Source organism: Heterocephalus glaber, unplaced genomic scaffold (assembly GCF_053883595.1).
Source record: "Heterocephalus glaber isolate CG9 unplaced genomic scaffold, H.glaber_assembly_v1.0 deba00001447, whole genome shotgun sequence".
Lineage (NCBI taxonomy): Eukaryota > Metazoa > Chordata > Mammalia > Rodentia > Bathyergidae > Heterocephalus > Heterocephalus glaber.
In genome coordinates this window covers 7,015,984-7,031,760 of record NW_028258299.1, presented here as the reverse complement: position 1 = coordinate 7,031,760, position 15,777 = coordinate 7,015,984, and the positions used below count along the sequence as shown (strand labels likewise).

The 15,777-nt window shown below is 43.0% G+C and overlaps 1 protein-coding gene across 1 annotated transcript in view; it reads left to right on the top strand.

The window, feature by feature from the left end:
* Mtor (mechanistic target of rapamycin kinase) overlaps positions 1–15,777 on the top strand; it is a 128,132-nt gene that overhangs the window by 23,609 nt on the left and 88,746 nt on the right. The window contains exons 20-25 of the mRNA XM_004863584.4: positions 7,333–7,419; positions 9,884–10,051; positions 10,531–10,643; positions 11,107–11,269; positions 12,593–12,685; positions 13,258–13,404. Coding sequence (XP_004863641.1) covers positions 7,333–7,419; positions 9,884–10,051; positions 10,531–10,643; positions 11,107–11,269; positions 12,593–12,685; positions 13,258–13,404 — 771 coding nt within the window. The remainder of the gene's footprint in view (positions 1–7,332; positions 7,420–9,883; positions 10,052–10,530; positions 10,644–11,106; positions 11,270–12,592; positions 12,686–13,257; positions 13,405–15,777) is intronic.

Below are 15,777 nucleotides of genomic sequence, written 5' to 3'. Positions count from 1 at the left end.
TGGTGCATTTTTAACATTGATTTTATATCTGATACTTAATTTAGAATTTTTGCAACTATGATCCCAAACATAATTGATCTGTAGTTTTCAACTGTAGGCTCAAAAATCTGCTTAGCTTTTCTTTTTCCATTTATTAAAATATTGATTTTATCTAAATGATAAAATTTATTAAGAAGCTGTTCACATTATTCCTCTATATCTTAATTTCTTGCTAGAAATTTGACAGTTGTTTTTTTCTTTTTCAGAGAACCAACTTTTGCCTTTGTTGATTTTTCTCTCATATCTTTGTTTTCTCTTTCATTAATCTGCTCTTTATTATTTTTTTCACATTTTCTTTGCTCTGCTTCTTAAAACAACTTCTTTGGTTGGAACTCTGGGTCGTTAATTATCAGTTTGTTTGGGTTTTTTTGGTATCGGGGGATCAAACTCAGGACCTCCAGTTTGCTTGCAAGGCAGGCAGCGGCACCACTGAGCTAAATCCCTGGCCCTTGTCAGTCTTCTTTTCTAATGAAACCTATTGGGGCTGTAAATTTCACTCCAAGTATTGCTTAGCTGCATTTAAATTTTTTAAAAGCTTGAGTGAGATAAAATTTACATACCATAGATTTACCTCTCTTAAGAGTAAAATTCATCAGTTTTAAATATATTTAAAGTGTTGAGCAATCATTACTAACAGTGTAATTTTAGAAGATTTCCATCACCACAGCCAGAGACTTCCTGCCCATTTGCCAATGTTCTTCATTCCTGCCCCATCTGGGGGCAACCACTGTTGTACTTTCTTTTGCTGTAGGTTTGCGTTAGTGCACATTTCAAGTAATTGGGATGATAGAGTATGTGTTCTTTTGTGTGTAGCTTTTTTTCACTTAGTGTAATACTTTTGAGGTTATTTATGTTGTACATATGTCGATAGTATTTTCTTTCATTGCTGAATAATAATGTATTTTCATTATTGGTCAGAAGCAAATATTTTCTAACATTTGTTGTGATATCAGTTTCACCCTTGAGTTATTTAGAAGTGGGTATTTTATTTGCAAACTTAGGTTTTAAATTTCTCTTTGTGATATTGATTTTTTTGTGATACTGATTTTTAACTCAATTACATTGTGTTTATGATTCTTTGATGTTTGCTGAAACTGCTTTAATGGTCTAGTGCTTGATCGATTTTCCTAAGTTTCCTGTGTGGTTGGGAATTGTGTGTATTTGCTAATGTCATGCACAAGGTCCTGTGTATATCATTAGATTGAACAAACTGCATTCTATGTTCAAATCTTTTGTATCCCTGATATTGGGGGGGTGGGGGTGGCTTAATCTATTAATACTGAGAGGAGTGGGTTAAATCTTCTTATGATGGATTTATTTCTTATAGCTTAGCGATTTTGTTTTATTTACTTTTGAGGTTGTATTATTAGGTGCATGCGAATTTAAAATCTTTTCTTGATAAATTGAATCTTTCATCATTATGCAATGACCCCTTTTATGAGAGAAAAGGTTTCTGTACATTACCCATGCTGGCCTTGAACTCGAGATTCTCCTATCTCAGCTTCTCAAATTGCTGGGATTATCGACATTTACCCCTGCACTTGGCAAAATAACACTTTTTATCTTGAGTAATACCTTCACATTTATTTACCTAATATTAGTATAGCTATGCCACCCTTTTTGGGAAGAATGTACATTTCCTGTCCTTTTACTTTTAACTGGCTTGTGACTTTGTTTTGGATAGGGCTCTTGTAAATACAATATAGCAGGGTTAAAATTTTCTTTTAAGCAGGGCCAGGGATTTAGCTCAGTGGCAGTTCTCAAAATAATCAGTTCCCCTGCATTGTCTAATGACAATCATTGGGATTTTTTTTTTAAGCTTTACTAGAACTCTTAGATACATGCATGTATGATGTGTATGTTAGCTTTCAGTAGCTTAACTTTTTTCTTTTTCTTTTTTTTCTGAGACAGGTTCTCACTATAATACAAGTTTAAAACTGTCATTTGGTCCAATTACATTTATTGTAATTGGTGATATACTTGGGTTTACTTCTGCTATCTTTTTTTTTTTTGAGACAAGTTCTCACTGTGTAGTTCAGGCTGGCCTTGAACGCCCAGCAGTCCTCTTGCCTCAGCGTCTCAAGTGCTGTGATTACAGGTGTGTCACCACCATGCCCAGCTGCCATCTTATTTAGTGCGTTCTTCTTGTCCTGCTTTGTCTTTTCTGTCTTTTTGAGCTTTACAAAAAAATTTTATCTTTTGGTCTTTATTTATGGCCCACTTGTAATTTTTAAAAACATTTTATAATATAATTGTTTCAATCATAAATAAAAGTAGACTGTTTTATTCAAATTAGAATGAAAATAAAGTCCACACCTGGCCTCTGATTAAAATAATTCCCTATTTCCATTTTCTTCCACATATTTTTTTCATGACACGTTTGTAAGAGAAATCAGGTTATTTATCCTGATGACAAACCTATGGTACATGTGCTGCAGTGGGCTGTTTTTATCACTGAAGGCTCTAAAAGGTTTGCCATCACTACTATAGAGTTTCCCATTCAGGACTTGGCTGACTGTATCTTTAAAGGATCCTAACTTGCTGTAAACTGGAATAAATCCAGATTCTATTCCTTTATTAAGAAATACCGAGTAGGTGGTACTGTACACCTGCTACTTCAGCACTCAGGGAGCACACGTGCTCTGATGACTCACTGCTTGGTGTTGTAATCCCGATGCGATGCTGCAAAGTCCCCATCAACCCTTCCCCTAAGTGTTTAGGGCTTGTGGGCGGCTGATTCCTGGATCCATTGTTTGACTAGCAACCACAAAATGGTGATTTTTTCTAATTCTATTCCTTTTGGAGTTAGTAGCTGGAAATCATCTATTAAGAATTTTATATACTCAGGTGTTTAATTTGAGGTATACATCATGCAGCAAAGACATTTATGCCTGATTCTTTCCCTTATTTATCAATTTGTCAGTGTTTCAAAACAACAAGTCAAATTCCTAGAAACCTCTTGAGGTGCCCAGGCCATTGCCCACTCCTACTCTACCTCTGTTCATTGCTTTATTTTGTTTTGTTTCAGTACCGGGAATTGAACTCAGGACCTTGTTCTTGCCAGGCAGGCTCAGTGCCACTGAGCTACATCCCCGGCCCCTCCATTCATTGCACATATAAACACATATGTGCAGGGTGTGATCCAGTATTTCAGTGAATGATTAAATTTTTAAAAAATTCTTACAGTAAAAGATTTGCCCTTAATTGCCATTAATCTCTCTCTATTTGAACAGTTATCCCATCGTTCTTGCCACGTTTTGAAACAAAATGTTCTTTTGTGAGTGTCTTTCCAAGGTGTGATAAAAAATATGTCGAATGCTGTTGCCGAGTGCCATCCAAAGAGGCAGGCTTGTAAAACGCACAGTGCATCCTCATGCACCTACTTCACTGGATCTGGCACTCGGCGACTTCTGGCTCTTGCCCAAGGTCAGAGTGACCCAGAAAGGTAAACGTCTTGAGTTGTCAGGACATCAGTGCAGCCACAGCATGTAGCCAGACACATGAAAGAAGACTTCCAGAACTGCTTTGGAAAGTGGCAAGAATGATGGGATAAATGTTCCAAGTGAGGAAGAATATTTTGAGGATTAATGGCAATGTATTTTTTACCATAATAAAGTTTTTAAAACATTTAAACAAATACTAAAGTTTTCAGTCACATTTTGTATATCCGATATGTTTCTCTTAATTACAGGTACTGTTTTGGTCACAATGTAATTATCTATCCGAATTAACCTGGCTTTTTTTTTTTAATTTGAGACATGGTGTAATTAAATTGCTAAGTTGCCCAGACTGGACTCAAACTTGACATCCTCGTGCCTCAGCCTCCTGAGTGCTAGGATTGCAAGCATGCACAAGCATATATCACCATGCCTGGCTCAACTCTTTTTCTTCTTGTACTTGATTGGCTTCATTTCCTTCCTTCCTTTCTTCCTCCCTTCCTTCCTCCCTTCCTTCCTTCCTTCCTTTCCTTCTGTACCGGGGATTGAACTTGGGACCTTGTGCTTTTGAGGCAGCTGGCCGAACCACTGACCTAAATCCCCAGCCCAATTGGCTTCGTTTTCTACATTAGATTTTAGAGCTCTTTGGAATTTGTCCCAGTACGAGGAATACATCCAACTTCATCTTTTTCTTCCTTAAAATTTTGATTTGCTTAACTGTGTCTAAAATTAGTCATTATCTCCCTGAACAGTATATGAAACTCAGAATAATTGCTCAAACCATCTTCCTTCCCTCTTACGAAATACTAGATTCTAGTATTCCACTTTTTTACCACCAAATTAAACATTATTAGCATTGTTTTATGCAGTCTGTTTATATTCATTCACATTTGTCATTTCAGTTCTCATCCTTCTGTCTCCATTTCAGAGCTTACTCCTCAGTGCATTTTCCTGCTTCCTAAGGCAGATTCCTCTTGGGAGCATTCATTGAAATAAAAAATTTTTTTAAGTCTTTACTTCAGGCTGTTTTTAAATCTTCTTTTAGCTGAGAATATGACTCTGGGTTCTCCTACAACGGTACGTTATCCCACTGATTTCTGGCTTCTTATTTGTTGTTGAGAAATTAAGGTTCCTTTTTACTTAATCCCTCATTTTTCTCTAGGTTTTAAAAAATAGATTTCACTTCTTTTGTTGTCCCAGAGCTTCACTGCTCCATATCTAGATGTGAATTTCCTTTGTTTTTCTTGCTTGACCTTAGGGCCTCTTGAAACTTTAGGATTGATATCTTTCACCAGTTCTTGAGAAATTCTCATCTATTATCTTTTTTTTTTTTTTTTTAATATTGTCCTTCTACCCTTCTGTATTTTTCTTCTAGAATTGTGATTAGACATTGAAGGTCTGGCAGTACGCAAAAGGATTCAGGTCTGATAATCTAATAATGGTGTTTGTTATCTTTATGCAATAATTTTAAGCTTTTTATAGCATGGGAGGGGTTTGAGAGGAGGTCTAGACCACCATATATTTCAGCAACAGAGCTCTGTTCTTTTAAAATATTAAAATTCGGGGTTTAAACAAAGAGGAGTGGCTTGTGGAAGAATTAAAGAGAGGGACCGGGGGTTTAGCTCAGTGGTTTCGCTACCTGCTGCGCAAGCACAAGGACCAGAGTTCGATCCCTGGTACCAAAAAAAAAAAAAAAAAAAAGAATTAAAGAGAGAGGAAAAGCGGCGGCTCCAGAACCCTTGCCTTATGCGTGAGGTGCTTGCCATCTGTGTCCTTGGTGGCCACTCCTTATGCACCTGCAAGGCTCCCTCCTGTGCCTCCCCAGATGACAGCAGGGATGGGGGAGGGGACTTGTGTCTTCTTTCTGTCTCCTGGTTTTTCCTGACCTACCCCAGTGCTCTGCTTTTCCTTCAGCTGAAGTTCCCTACTTTTTTTCAAATCTCACATAACAAATTTAGCTAAAGAGCCATTACACTTAGAGTCTCATGTCCCTTGATCTCTGTAATATGCTTTCATTGGGACAATAAAATCATAAAAACCATCAGCAGTGATTCCGTGAGGAGGCCCAGTAGAGGGGGGATGGGAGGTGAGTCTACTGAGTCAACCTGTGCCACGTAGCCCCTTAGTTCTCACTGCCTGAGGAACTGATGTGTCCCTGTCGTTAAGAAATTAGTCCAGGGGCCCTGGATTTAGCTCAGTGGCTCCCCCGCCTGCCTAGGTCCCGAGTTTGATCCCTGGTATCAAAAGAAATTAGTCCAAAGCCAGATGTAGTGGTGCATGCCTGTAATCCTAGCACTCAGAAGGCTGAGGGAGGAGGATCACTACAAGTTCGAGGCTGGCCTGGCCTACATAGTGAGTTAAGGACAGCCTTAACTGCCTAGTGAGACCCTGTCTCAAAAAAAAATTAGTCCAGAAGGCTGAGCATGGTGGCTCATTCCTGTAATCCCAACACTTGGGAGGCTTAGGCAGGAGAACTGCCATGAGTTCAAGGCCAATTTGGGCTACATAGCAAGACCCTGTCTCAGAAAACAAACTAACAGAAATAAAACAAAAAATGAGTCCAGTCTGTCTTTGAGCTCAATTCTGTGTGTTCTGTGCATCTCACCTCTTCAGGTAATGAGTGCTAGAAGCCTCTTCCTCACTATTTGAAATAATACTCTGTCTCCAGCTGATCCAGATTTCAGAATGTGGATAGGAGTGAAAATATATGATTGTCTCTAAACTGTGTTTGTTAGTGAAGAGAAGCAAAGGCGTAGAGAACTGTAAACATTTTAGGAAGGGCTTGAGAAGGTAAACCTTGAAGACAAGACTTCTGCAGTACTGGGGATTGAACCCAGGGCCTCACACATTGAACCCTGGGGAAGCAAGCACTCTCCGCTGGGCTATGTCCCCAGCCCTGAAGACAGGAATTTAACCTGGAAAGTAGTTGAGATTTCCCTCACCCAAGCCTCCGTATTCCCAACTTTATTTAGTGGATGGCAGCTCTTACAGTTACAAAGTACCAACCTAAATAGAATTTCCTTATCCAGCCCCTCCACAGATTGGCTTGCTATTTTGGCTCATAATTTCTTAGAAACACAATTAATTAAGAGTTAATTGAGTTAATTACTAAAATGAGCTATAATACCCGTACTTGAGGATTAGTTATATTAGCTGTTTATGGTGGCACATGCACGTAATCCCAGCACTCTGGGAGGCTGTGGTGGGAGGATCACAGATTTGAGCCCCGCCTGCTCACCTTAGTGACTTAGTGAGACCCTGTCTCAAAAAAATGAAAAGGGTACCGAGAGCGTACCTCAGTGTGAAGAACCTAGTACCGCATCAGTCCCCAGTACCACATAACACACGCACACAAATCTATACTTATGTTAGCAAATAAGTTATAATAAATTAGGGCCAAACAAACAAAAGGTACATTTATAGTTGATTATAAATTGCACATCCATTTTTAGTGACTTCAGAAATCCTTCAATCCTAGATGGCATTCCCTGAGCCCAGAACAGCATTCAGGCCCCTATTCTAGTGCTTTACCTGTATTAGCCCATCTAACACTTAGACCAGGTCTCACAGATGGGGCACAGGAAGGTTAAGTAAAGGTCACAAAGCTAACAGGTAACAAAATGGCTCAAAACAGCTGGCCTGGCCCAGAACTGCTGCCATGGCTGAGCTGGTGCATAAAGCCCCCACCGCTATCACCGAGTGGCTTAGGTCTGAGTCTTCGGAGTGTATTTTCAGTAGACGCTGTGGTATGGAAACTGATTCCGTAGTTGGCTTCTTTAGTTTCCATGGGCTTAGGGGAAGTCTGGGAGTTCTGTGTCCTCATTGTGCCAACTTGGTGACCTGCTGTCCTTTTCAGTTTCTGTTCCAGCAGCTGGGAATGTTGGTATCCTTTGTGAAGAGCCACATTAGGCCTTACATGGATGAAATCGTCACCCTCATGCGTGTGAGTAGAAGTTAACACTTTGGCCTGCTTATCCATGTTTAGGTCCAGGGAAGCTCAGAAGCAAGTTTGATAACATGGACTTTTTTTTTTTTTATGGATCATTGTGGAGCTGTTATGACTTAAGTATAAAAAGTGGAGCAAAGTAGCCCATTGGGTTTGGAGGAGGAGAGGAAGGGCTGTTGGTTCTGGCTCTCAGGTATAAGAATACACAAGATGGAGTCAGGGGAGGAATCCTGAAGCAGTTGTTCTGCCAGAAATACTCTTGAGTTATTTGCCTCACACAACAAAGCAATTTCACTTTAATGCTAGATTTCCTATCCCCTTGAAAGCCCTCTTCTTATTGCCCATAAAACTGGCCTGAAGAGGAGATTAGGGTTGTATTTTCCTAGGTTGTTATCAGATACCACACTTTCCTCAGATACTGAGGAACAAGGTAATGCTCTGCCCTGCTGCCTCCAAAAGCACAAATGTCACCTTCTGACTGCATTGGCACATGAAAAATGGTTCCGGGTCAAGGAGTTTATAACATGCAGTAAACAGGTGCTGGAAGACACCCCATTTACGGCAGTTTCATTTTTCCTACTGTTCTGTATAATTTTAACGTCTTTGTTAGGAAGGTTGCTTTGTAGAGTAGATATGGCTGTGTCCTCAGAGTTGAACATTGATTTCTGTTCTCCCATCCTAGACCTTTGTAGTTGGTTTGGAGGACACAGCAAGGCCCAGCACCTGGCCCTTAGAACTGAAAACTCCTGCATGTGTAAATCATTAAAAGCTGCGCAGTTCCCCACTCCTACAACAGAGGCCTCTGTGCAAGGAAGGTTTAGGCCAAATGCCAAGAGCCCAATGGATGGTCTTGGGGGGAGGAGAGGCAGGGAGGGAAGCAGTGTACTCGGGGCAGGAAGTCAAAATGTTTCCTCCAAAAAAAGATGTATGACCAAAGCAGGGAGCTTTGAGGCAACAGCCTCATACCTGCAAAGTGTGGCTTTCATTTCATCCCAGATGGAGAAGGTGCAGCAGGGGCTCTTCCTTTGGCTGTTGATCCTGAGCATTTTAATGAGCTCCCTCAAGCCTAGGAAGAGAACAGTCTGTGAGCATTGCTGCGGCCGACATCCCTAAGCGGGCGCTGGCCTTTGAACAGAGGGCCCCTGTGAGGAGCCCCTGGAATGGAGTTGGGAAGTCAGTGGGCTTTCTCTGAAGAAGCCAGAGTACGGCCCAAGTGAATGAACACCACACAGAATGGGGGGCCTGGAGACCCGTGGAGTTTCTTTGGCAGCGCTTTTTATCTAGAGTAAACATAGCTTTTTTGGAGAATATTTCTCTCAGCTGAGAGTAAGTTTGACTAGCATCTTCTGGTTTGGTTTTTACTCTCTAAATTGTTAATGCTTTAAATTTCTTTTTATTTTCTCTCTCTTTTTTTTTTTTTTTTTTTTTTTTTTTGGTACTGGGGATCGAACTCGGGTCCTTGTGCTTGCGAGGCAGGCGCTGGAACCACTGAGCTAAATCCCCAGCCCTTAAATTTCTTTTTAAATAAAAATACTTTATCCTTCTATAAAGCCTTTCATGTAAGAAGTTATCCTTGTTTTACTGACTTCTATTCTTAATTATTTAGGAGCTCTAAGAGTATTGATATTCATATGTTGTCTCACCGAAGAGAGCAGGAGGTGCCTGGCCTGGGCCAATTTGCCTTGCAGTTCCAAAGCAGGATCTGCGGTCCATTGGCCAGGTTTTTATTTTAGTAACTTTTACAGGTTATAATTTCATGGAAGTGAAAAGTACTCATTTTGTGGCACTATCCAAGGGTGATGGATAAATTTAAGTGGACACATATCAGATAGCATCTAGCAAAATGTAAATCCAGAACACACAGGAAATCTTGGTAACCCCAGAGTAGAGATCAGATGGTATCAAAGTAGATTAACTGCCCTACACCACTTCTGAGCTCTTCGAGTGACTTACATTTAGGCATCTGTCGTTCTGCAAATCTGTATGAGTATTCCAGATGATCTGATAGATTCTGGGGATGCAAAGATGAATCAGGGCAGTTTCTTGCCCTTAAATAGCCTACAGTCTAATGGAGGGTGCAAAGCAGTTTAAGGATTATAGGTCCTAGGAAGGTGGAGTGCAAAGGGACCCAAAGTGGATGACGGTGGAACAGGAAGAGTGAGAAGTGAGCCATGACCGGGGTCTGGACAGCCAGGTGGGGCTTAGCTGAGCAAGAAATGGAATTCTAGGCAAAGGGTGCAGCATGAGCAAGGCACAGGGGAATGAGCAGCCCACGCACCTGGAGAGGTACAGTTCAGTTCACCCAGCGCACTGTGACACGGGCCCAGTGAGAGCAAGGCGGGAAGGAGTTCACCGGTCCGACCACACTCACTCCGTTTTCACTTGTCAGCCATCTCAGTTTTTTGGTTCACAGTTCAGCAGAGGGGCATCTGACAAGCTTTCTGTCTCTCCCCCTTCATAGGAATTCTGGGTCATGAACACCTCGATCCAGAGCACAATCATTCTTCTCATTGAGCAAATTGTGGTAGCTCTTGGGGGTGAGTTTAAGCTGTACCTGCCCCAGCTGATCCCACACATGCTGCGGGTCTTCATGCACGACAACAGCCCGGGCCGCAGTGTCTCTATCAAGGTGAGCAGCCTGCAGTCCTCTGGAGAGATTCCATCTTCCTCCGGTCCCTGAGTGGTCAGGCAAGAAGCGCACCCTGTTTTGAGTCACAAGTTGATGTCTGCTCCCCAAGGCCAAATCCCAAGAAGACTGATACCAATGCTTGCTGTTTATATTCCACAGAATGTTCGCAGTCTTCTCTTGATTTCCTCATGTTCTGTCTTCTTTAATGGATTATTTTCAGTAAACTGTTTTATCCCAGGCCAGTTTTCTCTGTGATCCAGCAACTGATGCTGATCAAGCACAGAGAAAATTAACTAATATGTAAGCAAATGAGATGAGGGGAGAATGGGTCATCAAGGACTGGCTCAAAGCTGTTCCATGAAGACTTTTCAGAGTCCCCAGAGAACTTAGAATAATCTATACCTCTGCCGTGTCCATATCCTCGGCTGTGTGGTACCTGACTGTACTTGTTCAACGCCTTGCCCTTGTTCCCTTTGCAGCTGTTGGCGGCAATCCAGCTGTTTGGTGCCAACCTGGACGACTACCTGCATTTGTTGTTGCCTCCAATCGTGAAGCTGTTCGACGCCCCTGAAGTCCCACTCCCATCTCGAAAGTAAGCACCTACACTTGGGGATCAGTGAATCAGTGATTGTTAAATAGCTCTTAGTGTTTTGTTGAAGAGGTTTTTTTTGGGGTTTTTGAGGCAGGGTCTCGCTATGTAGTTCGGGCTGGCCTTGAACTCACTATGTGGCCCAGGCTGACCTTGGACTCACAGTGATCCCCCTGCCTCAACATTCCAAGTCCTGGGATTACAAGCAGGCTTTACCTCACCTGGCTAAACATGTCATTTTTTAAAGTTGCCAGGCCATCTTTCGTTTGCTTAATTTTTTTTAACTCCCATTACTTTAGGGCAGAAATTTCTTAGATTTGTAGAAATCTGGCTTGTCCCCACTGCACTGGAGTGTATGGTGGCCCCATGTTATCCACAGCACCTCAGAACTCCTTCCTGTTCCTTCAGCCACCTCCCTCCAGATTATTTGCTTGTAGCGGTCCCTGTACACTCGTGATTGTTGCAGGGCAGCGTTGGAGACAGTGGACCGCTTGACTGAGTCCCTGGATTTCACAGACTACGCCTCCCGGATCATTCACCCAATTGTTCGAACCCTGGACCAGAGCCCAGAGCTGCGTTCCACAGCCATGGACACCTTGTCTTCACTTGTCTTTCAGCTGGGGAAGAAGGTAAGATAGGAGGCCTGAGCAGGTGGTTGCTTTTTTGTCTTGTTTGGGAAGAAGGCTTTGTAAGCTTCTCCCTTTGTTAGTCTGTAGGTCCCAGTGACCATCAAAGAATGTGGAGCTGTTTGCTCTTTTGTTGTTGGTCTTCATTTGTCAGCAGATATTTGTTAAGCCCCTGTGTGGGTTAGGTGTCTTCTGAAGAGAGCACAGTGTTCTCAGCACTTCTATTCCAATGCAGTGGAGCAAGCAAACCCCGTTTGTCTCCTGAGAGTGATGGTGCAGGTGGGGAGGAATGCTGTCTATGGAGTAGACAGGGAGCATTCTCTGGGAAGTTGCTGTGTGAGCAGAGACCCACATACACAGCCAGGCCTGGAGAGCTGACTGCTGACAGAAGGCATGGAACACAGGTGGAAGCACCTATGAGGAGTTCATTGCACAGTGTGACTTGAGGAGTGAGCAGAGAGGAGGGCTTGGAGCTAAGGTCATAAAGGTAAGGCAGGATGACACAGGGGAGAGACTAGATCTTGTAAGACAGGGTGAGGGTCTTAAAATCTGATCCGTAGATCAGCAAAACCACCCTCCTCATGCCTGGGAACTTGCAGAGTGCAGAATCCCAGGCCTTGCCCCACACCCGCTGAATCAGAAACTTGGGCTGTGGATCCCGCCAGTGTCTGGTTTCATCAGCCCTCTGGGTAGTGCAGCTGCCCACTAACACACAGGTCACTGAGGTGGGCCACCCTGAGTACTTCAGCTTTTTCTCTGAGCAAGACTGGAAGTCCTTGGGGGATACTGAACACAGGAAAAATATACTTGACTCAGTATTTTCATCTGATTACTCTGAGTCCTGTGAGGAGAAGTAGAGTGTGGGGCTGAGATGGAAACAGATGTGGGAGAGGACATTACAAGAAGCCAACGGAGGGCCGGGCATTTAGCTCAGTGGTTTAGCTGCCTGCCTCTCAAGTGCAAGGTCCCGAGTTCAATCCCCAGTACCAAAAAAAAAAAGTCAAATGGAGCCAGGCATGGTGGTGCACACCTGTTATCCCAGGACTTGGGAGGCTGAGGCAGGAAGATCGATTGCCATTAAGTTCAAGGCCAGCCTGGGCTACATAGCAAGACCCTGTCTCAAAAAAACAAAACAAAAAAAGAAACCAAAATGGAAGATAGTGGGAACTAGAGTAGGATTGTAGGCAGGGTAGGGAACATGGATTCTTCAGAACAGCACAAGAGCTAGCCAACTACCTGGAAGAACTAGCTACACTGTAGTTGTGTGATATACTTTTCTCTACTTTCCACCTTCCAGAGTAATGGTTTCTGATCTCTTCTTCACAGTACCAAATTTTCATTCCAATGGTGAACAAAGTTCTAGTGCGACACCGAATCAACCATCAGCGCTATGATGTGCTCATCTGCAGAATTGTCAAGGTGAGTACCCTTCCTTTCTGCTTTGAAGTTGTTTCTACTTACTTTTTTGGGGGATTGAACTAAAGGCATGGAGCCACTGAGCTAAACCGTCCATGCTTGGCTTTTTCACTCTGAACAAGGACTGGTGAACTGTTTTGGTAACTGTAGTGAGTTTTTTCAGCATTGTAGGCTGTGTGGTCTCTTTCACCTGCTGAGCTCTGCGCTCAGCCTGAAAGAAGCCATGTGCAACATGTAAGCAAATGAGCCTGGCTGCATTCCAGTAAAACTTTAATATGGACACCGAAACTTGATTCTCCCAAAATCTTCATGTATTACAAAATATTAATCTTCTTTTGGTATTGTTTTAACCATTTGCTATGTAAATACCATTTATAGCTCTCAGTGTACAAAAACAGGTGGCAGGCTGTTTGCCACCTTTGCTGCAAAACACTTCACCACTTTTACCTTATCTCAGTTGTTTGCCTTCACTGCCTTTGAAATCTTGGCTCTTTCAGAGGGTCTGCACCTCATGAGGTTTGTGCATGTTTTCCTAAGTGGGGGTGCAGGTGTTTTCTGTAAACCTCTGCTTGCAGGGATACACCCTTGCAGATGAAGAGGAGGACCCCTTGATTTACCAGCACCGGATGCAGAGGAGTGGCCAAGGAGATGCACTGGCCAGTGGGCCAGTAGAAACAGGACCCATGAAGAAACTGCATGTCAGCACCATCAACCTCCAAAAGGCAGGTCCCTGGCTTCCAGAGGATTGGGGAGGAGCACTTATTTCTTCTGTCTTATCCAGAACTGAAGTTTAAGCCAGCCAGCAACAGGCCCCAGCATTTTTCCAAAAATCTAGATATCATGAACTTGGCCATTTTATCTTTCTCCAGATGTCTGGCTTGTAATTTTTTTTTTAGTAGAGAGAAAAAGTAGAGAGCCAAGTATCTTTTTATGTTCCCTTGAACTTTGATAATAGAACTTTTTGTTGGAAATAACATTCTCATTCTCTCTCTCTCTCTCTCTCTCCCTCTCCCTCTCTCTCTCCCTCTCCCTCTCCCTCTCCCTCTCCCCCTCCCTCTCCCCCTCCCCCCTCCCCCTCCCTCTCCCCCTCCCCCCTCCCCCCTCCCCCTCCCCCTCCCTCTCCCTCTCCCTCTCTCTCTCCCTCCCTCCCTCTCCCTCTTGTCTCTCTCTCTCCTCTCTTTTTTTGGTACTGGAGATTGAACTCAGGGCCTCCCACATGCTAGGCAAGTACTACAGCATCTCCAGCCTTATTTATTTATTTACTTATTATGGTTTTGGGGGATTGAACCCAGGACTTTCACAGTCTTGATTTTTTAGTTTGAGGCAGTTTATTTATTTATTTATTTATTTTTGTTGGTACTGGGGATCGAACTCGGGTCCTTGAGCTTGCGCAGCAGATGGTGAAACCACTGAGCTAAATCCTTGGCCCCGAGGCAGTTTATTTTGAGTTGCTGAGTTGCCCAGGCTGGGCTCCCACTTGTGATCCTTCTACCTCAGAGCCCAGGGTGTTGGGATTGCAGACGGGCACCACCATGCTCAGCTCTAACATTCTTGTTTTTGACATGAACAGAACAAAGCCAGTGAGCACCCTCCTAAGCACTACGGTGCTGTAAAGCTGTGCTTTTCAAACTTCTCGATCTCCCCGGGCTTACCAGTTGCTGGGGACCTTATTAAAATACTGACTCTGATGCAGGCCATCAGAGGTCAGACCTGATGTGCACTCCCAACAAGCTCCCTGCTCATGTGCTGCTTCTGTGAGTAGTGAGGTTTTAAATCTTTGCAAGTATTGGACTGTCCCTGCTGAGAAAAGCCACAGATATGGCCAGCTTTTCACCAGGTATGCCACCAGCCAGCCACCTGAAAACACTTACAGAGCAACTCTAGTTAAACAGAGCAGAATAATCATAATTGCTTCATCAAGTTTTAAATATATGTACTGGCTTTCTTATTTTCCACATTTAGTGTCTCCAGAGACTAAGCTATGCTCAGTTTGGATTTCAGCATGGCTTTAGTCTTCATTTATTACCAGCTGACTCAGAGCAGTTACACTTTACGTGTGGTTGCAGAAGGGGAGAGAACTAGGCAGGCTGGTGTCCCAGCTGACTCGTTCTCTTCTTTTGGCCAAGCCTATAAATATTAGAACACAGTCACATGTATGTGGATGCCTGTGCCCACACTCAGCTTTGGAACACTGAGGACTATTACTGAGAATACTTGCTGATTACAGTTGGAACAGGTGAAATAGCCCTGGTTGAGGGAGATGCTGCTTTCTCTCAGGTGATCTCCTACTTGCTAGTCCTAAGATTTCAGAGAAAGAAAAAGGTCATCAGCTCCCTGACATCCCCAAGCAGTTGTTTAAGCCACGATGCCGACACCTCAACACCTGACACTTTGCAGGGCAGAGGCCAGATGTTTGAGCCTGCCTGGTTTCAGAATGTCCTTCCAAGCAGCTGTCCTCCCTGCTTTGGAGCTTTTTCTCTCTGTATTAGGAAATTCCCCTCCGTAATCTAGTTCACTTCTAGGAAGTTTTTTTATTTTGCTTTGTTTTTGTTTTGAACTGAGGGCTTGCTGTGAACTGTCCAAGCTGGCCTTGAACTCCTCCTGGGTTCAAGTGATCAAGCTACTCCTTCTGAGTAGCTGAGATTTCAGGTGTGTGCCAGCATGTCTGGTGCTTAAAGAAGATTTGATTTCTACCTAGAACTTGGAAAATAACCATAACCCTTACCAAAAAAGACTCTCTAGTTGATCTGAACCTGAGAGAACATATCAATTTTAAAAGCCCTAAGCAAAATCCTCCACAGTTGACTTTTGGACTCATTTCATTGGAAACTAAATTGTGCTTCCACTTAATCATATATTTATCACTTTTATCTAACTTTCAAAATAATAGTTTGCCACCTCAGTCACCATTCCATTGTCTGTGCAGACAGAGGATTAACATGGTACAGAAGACATAAACACCATTTGTGTATGGCCCTAGATTTCCTTGTGGTTTCAGCAGCTTTACTGCCTTGTGACTGGCTGTCCATCGGAGTGGAGAAGCTGGCACTCTGTGTACATGGAGCGGCCTCACTAGATGAGTCAGTCCACATTGG